Below are 12,845 nucleotides of genomic sequence, written 5' to 3' on the forward strand. Positions count from 1 at the left end.
TCCCCACAGAGATAGATGCACTGGGTTCATTACTTAGATAAGAGAGACAGTATTTTAAGCTGCAGCCAGAATGAGCCATATTCACTCTCTATAAGACACAAACAAACAGCTCTGGCCTTTTAATGTTGTATTACTCTTTCAGAGAAGCAGCATAATTATTACTATGTGAAAATGTTGATACTTGAGTGATTAAATGTCCACCAATCAGCATAATTGCATAAAATTAAATGTTTGAACAACATCAAAACCTTAGGGAGGGGATAAAACAATATTTTTCTCTATACTGCGATCAAACCTGATCTTTTCGCCCTTGCTGGCTCACTGCATTGCCTCATTATTAAAGCAAAAGTTCACCCCAAAATGAAAAATTGCTGAAAATACACTCACCCTCAGTTCATCCAAGATTTAGTTTTTTTTAGCTGAACATGTTTTAGCATTACTGGATCCTCTGCAGTGAATTTGTAAATTTGTATTTTGGGGTGAACTATTCCTTCACGAGTAAATCAGTTCTCTAGCTTCTTCTCAAGAACTTCAATGCTGGGATTTTACTCTCTTCTCATTCCAGATTTTCCGGATGCCAGGAAAAAAAAAACCATCTACTCAAGCATTGACAATTCATCTGCAGTGCATCACTTGATCTCCTAGCCTCATCTTTGTTTGATGCACTCATCCATTTTACAAAACCAAGAACCCATCCTTATGCCTCCCTCAAGCAAGCAATTGTTAATTACTGTTATTAATGCTGTTATTATTATCATAATTACGCCTGTGTGGATGCATTTTGTTCCCTGCTTTCAGCACACAAAGTGTTATTTTCAGTGCTGCAGTTCATTTCTTCCTATTGAGACACCGGCTATAATTATTCCACATGCAGCCTCTTGATGGCCATCACCATGAGGAGGAAAGTGGCGTGAGCAGTGAGGAAATAATGGGGGTTAGGATGAAGATAGATTGCTCTGCACAGGAATTAATATGAGTGATGTGTTATGATGATGCTCAGAAAGCAGCATCAATTAGACTCGCTTTAATATGCCAAGTTGCTATCAGAGTCCTTAAATGCAATTTGAGTTCTTTGGGAAGATACATTAGCCTTTCAGAGTCATCTATACAATTGTCAAAACCACTGGGACATCATTATGCAACATTCACTCTCCTGAACAACTTAAAAAGTTTGATTATGCAATAGAAAACGGCTCATGCATTCAAGAGTTCAGGCGGCCAGTTTCTAAGAATCCACAAGCCCAGCTCCTTAGAGGTTTTCACAGCTCCATTTATCACTCCACTAGAAGGCTTGAGAGACTTCGGGGCTATATTCAACAATGCAGAATAAACCCGAGAGACACTTAAAAGATTAATTCAAGCAAATTTTATTGAAAGTCACATTAATGTTACTACAAAACCAGAGCTACATTAGCTGGAGCGCAGCAGTCCATCTTTAGCATCATCCTGAAAAGGTCTATTAGCAAAGAGGTGCGATTGTGAGGTATTTCAAAAAGGCTACTGGCAACTAAAAGGCAGGTTTTATACGTTAATGGAAGACAGTTGTAATTATGACAACATTCATGCTAAAAGTTTTTTTTTTTTTATCTTCCTAAACAGTAAAAAAGATGAAACTTGAACTACACATTTAAAACAGAGGTTTTCAACAGCTAAAAGTTCATTATGAACATTACTTAAAGACAAATAAAACTTCAAGTAGTGGTACCAGGTCTCCCTTCATTTAAAAAAATCCTACCTGCAAATTAATGTGGCTATTGTAGAATAGCCTGAGGTACTCAGGGAAAAAGCTTCTGTTGTACTTAAGGCAACACTTTAATAAATAATAATTTCATTGGTACTTATTACCATTAAAAATGTCAGCATTACACAAACCTCATGCTTTTTAAAAGATAAAGCAGATCCATACTAATCCCAAATGTTCCTTTTTTCTTGGAAATTTGGGCTCATGACAATAGCGTAATGTAAAAACAATTAAATTGTGCATATAAAAGTTTTTAGAAACAATGCATCTAGTAGAGATGAATGCCAGTCAAAACATTGATAATCTTTAACGAATTCCAAAGCTAGCGATTTCCCTGAAGTCATCGTAATATACGCCTTAATTTTGCATTAAAATCATAAAAAAAAAAAATTTAATTGATTGCCAACAATTAATTCATAGAGTCCTCTCTATGTACCTTATGAACTACAATAATATATACAACAAAATGACTAATAAAACAACTTAATCCCATAAAACACAGAATGAACTAAAATGGTGAAAAACAATTGACTGTGTAAACTGTTCTTAAAAGTTTGATAAATACAAGCGGGTGGAAATCTCCTAACTTGATTCCATCTATTATGAAATGTTTTATACAAACCTCTCCTTTTTTCATGCCTAAAAACATTTAGTGCAACTAACTCACTTTATCTTAACACACAGTGTGTACTTTTTTATATACAAATCAAATAAAAAAAAATAAGATGCAGCCTCTTTTTCTTTGTGGTTCTTAAGCTCGATTGTCCACTTCATCCATTCCCATACCTGATTTTGATATTTGGCTCTTAAGGTGTGAATGTGAAAAGGATATTTTGGGCTGTTCTTGTTCCAGGTAAAAAGGGATGGGGTCTGGAGCCCAGCTGTCAGGCTCTGCTACAGGAACAGGCAGGTAGCCTCCGTCACGAGGTAGACACATACACCATCCAGCACCCGAGAGGTCCAGTTCTCTGTACTTGAAACCGGCACGTTTCAGGATCTTAAAGTCCACCATGTCTTCAGATTCACTCATCTCCACCAAAAGATTCCAGAAGACACAGCTCAAGAGAATACCAAGAAGCTAAAAAAATAACAGTAAAGAAACATTAACACGTCAAGTGTCAAGAGATGTCTTTTGGAGATAAAGAGCAAAAAAGTCACCAAATAAATAAATATACTATGCCATTCAAAAGTTTGGGGCAAGTATTTTTTTTAAAGAAATTAATACTTTTATTCAGCAAGGACACATTAAATTGATGAAAAGTACAAGTTACAAAAGATTTCTATTTCAAATAAATGATGTTCTTTTGAACTTCCTATCCATCAAAGAATCTTGACAAAAAAAAGTTGTGATTTTCACAAAATATTAAACAAGAGATACTGTAATAAACTTTGATAATAATAAGACATTTTGAGCACCAACTCAGCATATTAGAAAGATTTCTGAAGGATCATTTGACACTGAAGACTGGAGTAATGATGCTGAAAATTCAGCTCTGCAATCTCAGGAATAAACTACATTTTGAAATGTATTACAAAAGAAACAGTTATGTTCAACTGTAAACACAAAAAAATCAAAAACTGACCCCAAAAAGTGAAAAAAAAAAAAGATCCATACAATACTTTTACCAAAAATACTTTTATCAAAGCACATAAGTCATAGTATGCATGAACAGTATATGTGCTCACCAAATTAATATAATTTTTTTACTTTTTGAATCAGGAGGGTAATATATATTATTTTAAGTTTTATTCTAATATATTCATAAATATTCACATAATTATAATCTATTTTCAAAGCAGAGTTACAGATCCAAATCTATACTTTTCACTTGTCATTTACTGTATAAAGACAAATCCTTGATTTACGTAAAGCATATGATAAAATATACAGTAATACTGGGCATAAACAGAAGCAGATCATTAATCCGACCATACTTTGATTTACTAGACTGGATCTTTGTCACACACTCCATCATATTTGTGCAAGAGGACTGTTCCTCTGCTCTAATTAGAGGATTGATGCATTAATGGAGGAATGTGCAGGCATGGCCATGTGGCTGTATTTAATGTGACCTGTTCCCTCAACTCAGCAGATAGAAAAAGAGAGAGACAGATGAGCAGGCTAGTTATTTTGTAAAAATATTTCAAAGACTGGCCAGCAGCTTCTCCAAGAGTCATTCACCCCTCATTGGGCATTTGCATCTGGTCAGTGCAGATGCCCATTTTCTGTCATTTATTGTGTGCCAGAAGATTCTCTAACGAGGGAAGAGTCAAACAGAATAGGTAGTAGGCAATCAAAATGGAAATGTGGAATGCCAGGGGAGCAGAAGGAAAAGTACACGATGAAGAGATACATATATTTCAGGGTAGGATGATATAAATAATAAACAGTAAACACAAGAAGGAAAAGATGATCATAAAACCTGTGGTAGTCCAACCGCACAGCAAATTCCAATAGTAGCTCCAATGTTGTCCCCCATCCACAGGTTCACAGCATGGATACAGCCACGCACATGAATTATGCCATCTAAAGTTTCACGCTGTAATACAGAAGAGAGAAAGAAATCAAATTCAGTACAGGTGGCAGGTAATGCTTTGATTTTATGATAGAAACAGGGTTCAAATATCACAACTAGTGTCCATCGTAATGGCATAATAGATGTGGTGCTTGTAATGGCTCTGATGTTATTTGCTTGGTTTTTATCTATGGAACAAACAACTGAATGGCGCCACCATTACAGATGATTGCACTTGAAATGGCTATTGGAGGTTTTTGTTTTCCTGTCACAGCTTCTCCTTTAAAGATAATCTCAAGTGTCAAGGTCCGCCAAATGATTCTCTCCAAATGCATCGCTGGATATAAGAGCGAGTATTATGTAAAATGAAGCAAGTCATTTAACATAAGTCAGTGATGGCTGGTTGCAGGCAATTGTGTATTTTACCTGCTGGTTGAGAGTTTTGTAGCCGCAGAGTGTGTTCACAACTTCTCCGACCTGAAAGAAATAAACACACAGGACTCATTAGTAAAATTAGTTTTTGAAAACTTTTGAAGTGTCATTTGGTCAGTGTGATGCTGTTGGTACAGAAGAGTTTAGGCTAACTGTAAATGTTGTGTTCTGATGACCTTTGACTCTTAAAATGAATTTCATATTTCAGAATTCCATATGGAATTCCAGCACACACTTATTAGCATGTTTGTGTAACCTTTAAAGTAGAGGGTCATTGCAGTGATGGAATCTGTAATAGGACTGATGAGCAGGGAGCCCACTTAATCAGATTACAAACAGCCTGCTCCCAAAAGCCCGGTCCAATTCCTCTTATACATTTCATACCATGTGACATTCCACCTCAGCTTTCCAAAAAAAAAAAAAATGGATGCCATGTTATGAGATGATGTGAACTGAAATAGATGGAGAATGCATTCAGTAGTAAGAGTAAAGGGTGAAGAAAGTGATTTTTTTGGTACTCAAATGATGATACAACGGATAGCTTACCCAAAAACTGAAAATTATCTCATTAATTTGTAATTACTCACCCTCATGTCATTCAAACCCATAAGACCTTCATTCATCTTTATAACACAATTAAGATACTTTTGATGAAATTCGAGAGCCTTCTGTGCCTGCATAGACAACAACACAACTGAGACATTCAAGACCCAGAAAAGTAGTAAAGACATTGTTAAATTAGTCCACGTATAGTCCTGCACAGCGACCGTAATTTTATGAAGCTCTTGGATTTCATCAATCTTAATTTGTGTTCCAAAGATGAACATAGGTCTTTGGGGCTTGGAATGACATGCGGGTTTCATTTTTGAGTGAACTATCCTTATGCTTTCAGCACCTAATAAAAGCATAGTACACACTTTTAACACATTTTACTGTGTTTATATGAAGATTTTCTCTCAAAACCTGGTAAAAATGATACAAATTCAGCAGATTATTGAATGTCTGCACCTATCTGTTTGTGCTATTAGGATTGCAGTTGATAAGCAAACATCTGAAGTCAAATATCTGAAACAGATTAATGATCTAAAGCCTTGATCATGTTGGCAGTCTTTGATTCTTAGCCCGAAAAGGCCTGTGCTCTCTCACTGCAGTGAGCAGTCATACCAAAAGGAGAACTGTGCATTAGTGCCCAATCAACATTTATTAACTCAGAGAGAGAGAGAGAGAGAGAAAGAGAGAGGGGCACTCATAAACAGTAGAGCAGACTCTATGCAGTGCAGGGCAGGCAAATTAAATTCTCTCTGTCATGATGCACTCTCCACTGACTCATGGGGAACAGCATTTACTAGAAAGCTCTCTAAACCCACCAGAAAAAAAGCTCAGAAATCAGCTCCCTGTACTTGCAGACCTGTGGGTCAGACTGCTTTCATTGCAAAAAGAAAAAAAAAGCAAATTCTTTTCAGCAAGAAATGATTACTGGCAAATTCATGAAAAAAGGCCTGTGATGCAGGCTTTTTTCATCAGACTACCATGTACAGGGGCGACATATGTGCTGATTAATGTATCATGACTGGGAGAAGTGCACAGAATGACTAACACTTTGACGGATGCAGCAGGTGTAGGGAACACCGCAGGCCAAAGGACTCGTGCCATTGCAGAAGTGGTACTGGTTTACTTCCCAATCCTTGTACTCATCTCCTCCACAACAAGAAAACTGAAAAGACAAAGCGAGATTGTGACAAAAAAGGCAGCCTAAAATGGGAATTTTCATTATGATTTGAGTGATACTTTCTTCTTAACATGAATAATAATGATAATAATAATAATAAATATGACTATGCAGTATTTTTATATAATAAAAATAATTACAAAATATTATATATTATATACGCGACCACTCCAAAGTTTGTGGTCGGTAAGAATTTATGTTTTTGTCTTTTGCTCACAAAGGCTGCATTTGTTAAAAAAATACAGTTAAATCAGTAATATTTTGAAATATGATTACAATTTAAAATAACTCAATTTCCATTTAAATATATACTATATAATATATATATATATATATATAGTGAATATTTATGTGCCTGTGTTATGAGAAAACTGCCATTGTTGTACATGAATGAGACTGTAAGTGACAAACTATATTTTACTGCCTGAAAGATGGAAATTATTTATGGCTGACTTGAGGTAGACCATATTAGCGAGGGTGTATAATTCACTTAGATTCCAGTAATAAAATTGGTAAGCAACCTTCTCTTGCACGTAGTCCAATATGTTTTTGAAGTCCAGGTCATCATAGTAGTGCTTGATTCCTTCTCGTATACTATTCTGAAACAATTTGATTGTCTAAATACAAAGAAAAATTTAACTCATTAACAACAGACCATACAACTTAACAGTGCCTCTGCTCTCAGTTTCTTTACGTCTTACCGTCTTTTCAAAGATCAGGGCAATGATGAGGGCAATAGCCTGGAGAGCCAGCAGAACACACAGCACACACAGGAACTGCACAAAGAGTTTACTTTAAGTCACAGCACAAAAAAAAAAAAATCACCAGTAACATGATAGAAGAGGATCTTTTCATGAACAGACAAGCAACACTCACCATGTGCAGCAGAGTCTTGTTATCCCTGAGGGATCCCACCATACCCATCACAGACACAGTGAACATGACGAGACCCAGCAGTATGAGGACCACAGCAGGAGCCAAAAACACCCCCTCCAGGGTGCGATTCTTCTGCCTCTCCACTTCTGCATACACTCCAATACAGAGCACGCACAGACCAAGCAACTAAGGGGACAGGGTCAGGTCTGGTAAAACATCTCTACAAGTCATATCAGCTTCATAACATTATGTGATTAGATCAGAAATGCAGCAAAGATATAAAGTTGAAATCAATGTTTCAATGCACAACCAAGTCATGCAGATCAGTCATCCAAAGTAAAATCAAACAATGAATCATTTGTGTTCCTCACATTAATCCCTATATTACGGCAGACATAATTCTTAGAGTGCTGAGCTAAAACGCGCAACTAATGTAAATGAAATGATGCAGATCATAAAGAAGATTAATGCAGCATCTTAATATCAATTTGTGTGCTAACAAAAGACTATATTAGCACACAGCATACTAATTGAAACCACTTCATTTGCAATTTTCTTCCCTGACTGTTCTTCCTGGAAGGTTAATTTAATAAATCTTGTGTGATGATTAACTTTGTCATCTGTCAATTTCAGATTCCAGACATTTTCATTTATTTTCTGTTCACTGATAATTGGCAGTGTTTAAGTGAAGCTCGATGAAGTAAATGTAAAGATTATGAGTCAATCTTAAAGGGATAGTTCACCCAAAAATGAAAATCCCAGCACAAAAGAAGATATTTTGATAGGGATGTAACAATTCACTCAACTTATGATGCGATACAATTCACGATACTGATTTCACAATACGATTTTCTCATGATTTTTATTTTATTTATTTTTTATATAAAATGAGATTTAAGACAATCCTAAATGAAAAGGTGTCCTTTTGTTATTGCTTGGACAATGTTACACATTTCTTTGTGAAATTGAAATGTGTCAAATAACAAAACAAAATTGAAATTTTAAAACAAACCCCAAACTAAATAAATGACACAAATAAAAGAAATCTCTTTATATAAAAAGCTAAGGCTTTGTCTGTGCTCTTTCCGCTTAAAATTAGAGGCAACCACTGCATTTTAATTGCGACCCAAACAAAGATGCTGCATATATGCAGTACAATCAGTTTTTATTTAAATTAGAACACATAATTTCAAAATCTGAAGCAAAAGAAGAATGGTCTGACTTATACTACATAAGACATTTGCACAAGACACAAACAGCAGATGGGCTGAATGAAAATGCAAATTCAATCTCTTACAGCAGGTGGCGCTTATGGAAGAGCAGCCATATAGCATTTCCTTGGTTACTGCTGTAAACAAAGCATGAACACTACTTTAATATGCATACGACAGTGGCAAGATGAAAAGAAAATACCATATCCACTTTTCTAAAGACAATCAGTTCTCCCGAGTGTTTTTTTATTTTTTTTATTAATCCTATCCGTCCCACGTGAGACATAAGGCCGCTTATGAGAGATACATTCATATAAACTCCCACCACCAACTGTATCGCGATTTGTTTTAAATCTCAACCGATTTAAATCATCACATATTTGTATCGATTTTCTACCGGCTTGGGGTGTATTGTTACATCCCTAGATTTTGAAGAATGTTGGTAACCAAACTGTTTTGGTTACTATTGACTTTCATTGTACTTTTTCTTTTGGTTTTGGTTTCCAACATCCTTCAAAATGTCTTCTTCATAGTCATACAGGTTTGGAATGACAGGAGGGTGAGAAAATGTTTATTTCTGAGTAGACTGTTCCTTTAAGAGATGGGGAAGAGAAAAGATGATTTGAAGAATATCCTGAGAGACATTTCTGCTTGTATCATCATGTTCCAAAAACCCTAATAGTCAAGATACTCCCATAAGGCACTGACTTATTGCATTTCCTATGAGAAAACAGAACACTAGTGAGTCAAGTGGAAAACTGTTTCTTGTTGAAATAACATAAACAAATCCTAATAGTGGGTGGTTATTAAGCAAAAGCTCACTATTAAAATAGTTTAATTAGACATATTTTTTTAAATGTCCCCCCAAAAAATGGGGGTGCAGGGTCCTCTCTCTTTAAAAGCAAGGTCCGTGTAAGAGTATATCTGAATGTGTTATGTGCACATGTAATTACTTTAAACGTGCAGTACTTTTTTTATATACATTTTCGCCATAATCTATTACTATCCCTTTACATTAATATATGATTATATTATTATTTTATTATTAAAATAGGCAGAATACATTACATATTCTGTGTTGGCCAATAAATGTCCAACATTTTCTTGATATATACATTTTATTTTTAAAGTCCCAATAGCCAATGTAGTTTGCATCCCTAATGGACAGTCTATATACAATCTATAGATATATATTCTATACAGATAATAAGGATGATAAACTATATAATTTCAATATTATAGTCTCCAACCATATTCAGGAATCATATAAAAACAAATCAATGTAAATACAGAATCCCTTCACGGTCATCAGTACCATGTGACACATTTACAGAAACAACAACGTCCTGCGCCTTTAAATCTCTCAGCGAGACACAAAGCTCATCTGTGAAATTTTAAAGCGAAACTAGCACGTAAACTCTAAACGATCCGGTAAATACGGTCAAAGTTACCATGATATTTATTAATACTGCCAATACGTTCAATACAAACAAGAGCATATTCATTCAGGGCGAGTGTGCATGTGTGTTTATGTGAGGGAGAAACAAAGCAACGCTAGGACAGCTTTCATTTTAAACGTACACTTACCGAGAACAGCATTGAATAGACATTTAGAGAGAATTTAACGAAATAATAGAAGTGAATGGTTTTTCTCCATTCTTCGTAAGACGGCATGGTGACAGCATTAATTGGTTTCAGTTAGTCTGAGATTTCCATGTATTCAGATGTTAGCCGTTGCCGGTAAGACTCAATGAGCCTTTGTTCTTAGAGAGACGGCAGTCTGTTATAAAGAGCCTAAGACCCGTCTGAATGCATAACGAGCACTTCCATCAAATGTTCAGCTTTGCAGTCGACTCCAATGAATTGTTTTGAAAAGCACATCAGCAGCAGCTAGGTGTACTCTTATCCCAACTTCCGTCCCACCAAACAACGTGCTGGACAAACCTTTTAAAGGGCCAGCACAACAGAAACGCGATTGGCCCAGTTTTAAGTAGCGATTGGACGGGTTTTCTTGTGAAAACCTGGCAGCCCTGCAGCACAGATACAATGACAGCGATAGATAGATAGATAGATAGATAGATAGATAGATAGATAGATAGATAGATAGATAGATAGATAGATAGATAGATAGATAGATGAAAGTGAAAGTGAAAGTGAAAGTGACGTGACATTCAGCCAAGTATGGTGACCCATACTCAGAATTTGTGCTCTGCATTTAACCCATCCGAAGTGCACACACACAGAGCAGTGAACACACACACACACTGTGAACACACACCCGGAGCAGTGGGCAGCCATTTATGCTGCGGCGCCCGGGGAGCAGTTGGGGTTCAGTGCCTTGCTCAAGGGCACCTAAGTCGTGGTATTGAGGGTGGAGAGAGCGCTGTACATTCACTCCCCCCACCCACAATTCCTGCCGGCCCGAGATTCGAACTCACAACCCTTCGATTGGGAGTCCAACTCTCTAACCATTAGGCCACGACTTCCCTAGATAGATAGATAGATAGATAGATAGATATTTCTACAGCATTTATTATCTTAGTTCATGTTCATTTCAGCATTTATTAATGCATTATTAAAATTAAAAGATGTGCTTGTTAACATTAGTTAGGCTAATGCACTGTGAATTAACAAGAAACTAACAATGAATGACTGTATTTTTGTTAACTTACATTAACAAAGATCTATAAATACTGTATAGGCTAATGGTCATTGTTCGTTTATGTTTTCCAACTTTCTGGAAAACAGCCAGGGAAGCTAAGACAACATATCACTGCCACCGGAAACACCAGAGTACAGCCCATCTCACCAGACACATTATCCCTCTCTCCAGCATCTCCACTTCTATGCTTTTCACAGAAAATGGAGGAACTGGTGTATGCTGGGACCAAACTGTCCCACTCTTCTGCTGCAAGCCCCCAGATATCAACTAAAAAATGGCGGGCCACCCAACCACCAAAGCCTGTGGGCCCTGCTCCTGTGAGAGCTCTCTGGCCGCTGCCATAACGCCAGGGCCCAAACCCTCCATCTGCTGTAGGTGAACCAAAAACAACTGATAGCAGCTCTCAGTGATATGTGTCGGGTTCCCGCTATAATAGCAGCAACATTCACAAATGTTTACAGAATAAGCGAGAACCCAGTGTGCCTGTAGCTTTCTTTATTTCTGTTTTATTATGTGATAGAAAGTCTAAGGCTTTCTCAAGCCGAAGGGCTTACTCATCTAATCTGTGGCCTATTATGCATCAAACTAAGATTGCTGTATAGACACAAAGCACTGCCATCAAGTTAGCATTTTTAAACATTTGCTTACTAAAAAATAAATAATTTCTAATCAATGACTTAATAACCACAAATGATCTGGATTTTATGTTTCTAAACGAAACATGGCTATACAAGACAGCTGCAGTGGAACAGTCCTCAATGAATCAGCCCCTCCTAACTTTACTTTCATGAGTGTCTGTTGGACTGTTAAACACTCTGTGAGAGGTGGAGGTGTAGCTGCTCTATTTAAAGATGTCTATCAATGCAAACAAGTGTCATTTGGTCAGTACTTGTCTTTTGAATATCTAGGGATTGTGCTGAAAGGTGCTCCACCCATTCTGTTTAGCATTATTTACAGGCCTCCAAAATACTCTCCAGCCTTTGTTGAAGAGTTCACAGAAATGTTATAAATGATTTACTCAGAGTTTGACTGTTTTGCTATTACATGGGATTTTAATATTCACATAGATAATGCAGACAACAAAACTACAAAAGAAATTATAATGCTTTTAAACACTTTTGACCTGATTCAGCATGTGCATGGACCCACACACAAAGGTGGACACACTCTAGATTTAATCATCAGTAGGGGTCTAAACATTTCATCCATTGTTATTAAGGACGTAGCACTATCTGATCACTTCTGTATTTTCTCTGATATACAGTAGTGATCTCTGCTACCACTGAATCTAGAGCTGTCTCTTTCAGAAAGAGATGCATTAACGAGAACACTAGTGTGCTATTTATGGAGGCTATATCTTTAACACCAAGCATTTCTGCAGACTCTGTTGATCTTCTCCTTGATTCCTTTAGCTCAAAAGTTAAGAAAGCTATTGATTATATTGCTCCTGTAATAGTCAATAAGAAAATTAGCAGATAGAAATCAGTTTGGAGAAAATCAACAGCAGTTCAGAGTATGAAAGGACAATGCAGAAAAGCTGATCGGATGTGGCGGAAGACGAAACTTGAAATTCACTATATCATCTATAAAGACAGCCTTTATGCTTTCAATGTGGAACTAGCCAAAGCTAGACAGAGATTCTTCTCAAACTGTATAAACAGTAACTTAAACAACACTT

The 12,845-nt window shown here is 36.5% G+C and overlaps 1 protein-coding gene across 1 annotated transcript; it reads right to left on the reverse strand.

Annotated features, from left to right (window-relative positions):
• Positions 1–1,350: 1,350 nt before the first annotated feature.
• zgc:110329 (uncharacterized protein LOC550500 homolog) lies at positions 1,351–10,457 on the reverse strand. The gene is made up of 8 exons (XM_042723982.1): positions 10,093–10,457; positions 7,295–7,480; positions 7,120–7,194; positions 6,940–7,035; positions 6,287–6,403; positions 4,684–4,734; positions 4,165–4,281; positions 1,351–2,819 (listed from the first exon to the last, which is right to left on the reverse strand). Exons 1-8 carry the CDS (start codon positions 10,177–10,179, stop codon positions 2,493–2,495), a joined length of 1,056 nt encoding a protein of 351 aa, XP_042579916.1. The 5' UTR covers positions 10,180–10,457; the 3' UTR covers positions 1,351–2,492.
• Positions 10,458–12,845: the final 2,388 nt, after the last annotated feature.

Source organism: Cyprinus carpio, chromosome B5 (genome assembly GCF_018340385.1).
Source record: "Cyprinus carpio isolate SPL01 chromosome B5, ASM1834038v1, whole genome shotgun sequence".
Lineage (NCBI taxonomy): Eukaryota > Metazoa > Chordata > Actinopteri > Cypriniformes > Cyprinidae > Cyprinus > Cyprinus carpio.

What these genes read in the sequence shown, in the direction of transcription:
- zgc:110329 (XM_042723982.1), bottom strand. Translation starts at nt 10,179, where the DNA reads ATGCCGTCTTACGAAGAATGGAGAAAAACCATTCACTTCTATTATTTC. An exon ending in TGGACTACGTGCAAGAGAAG is followed by an intron (nt 6,404 to 6,939) that starts GTTGCTTACCAA and finishes TTGTCTTTTCAG; the next exon opens with TTTTCTTGTTGTGGAGGAGA. An exon ending in GTGCGGTTGGACTACCACAG is followed by an intron (nt 2,820 to 4,164) that starts GTTTTATGATCA and finishes TTATTTTTTTAG; the next exon opens with CTTCTTGGTATTCTCTTGAG.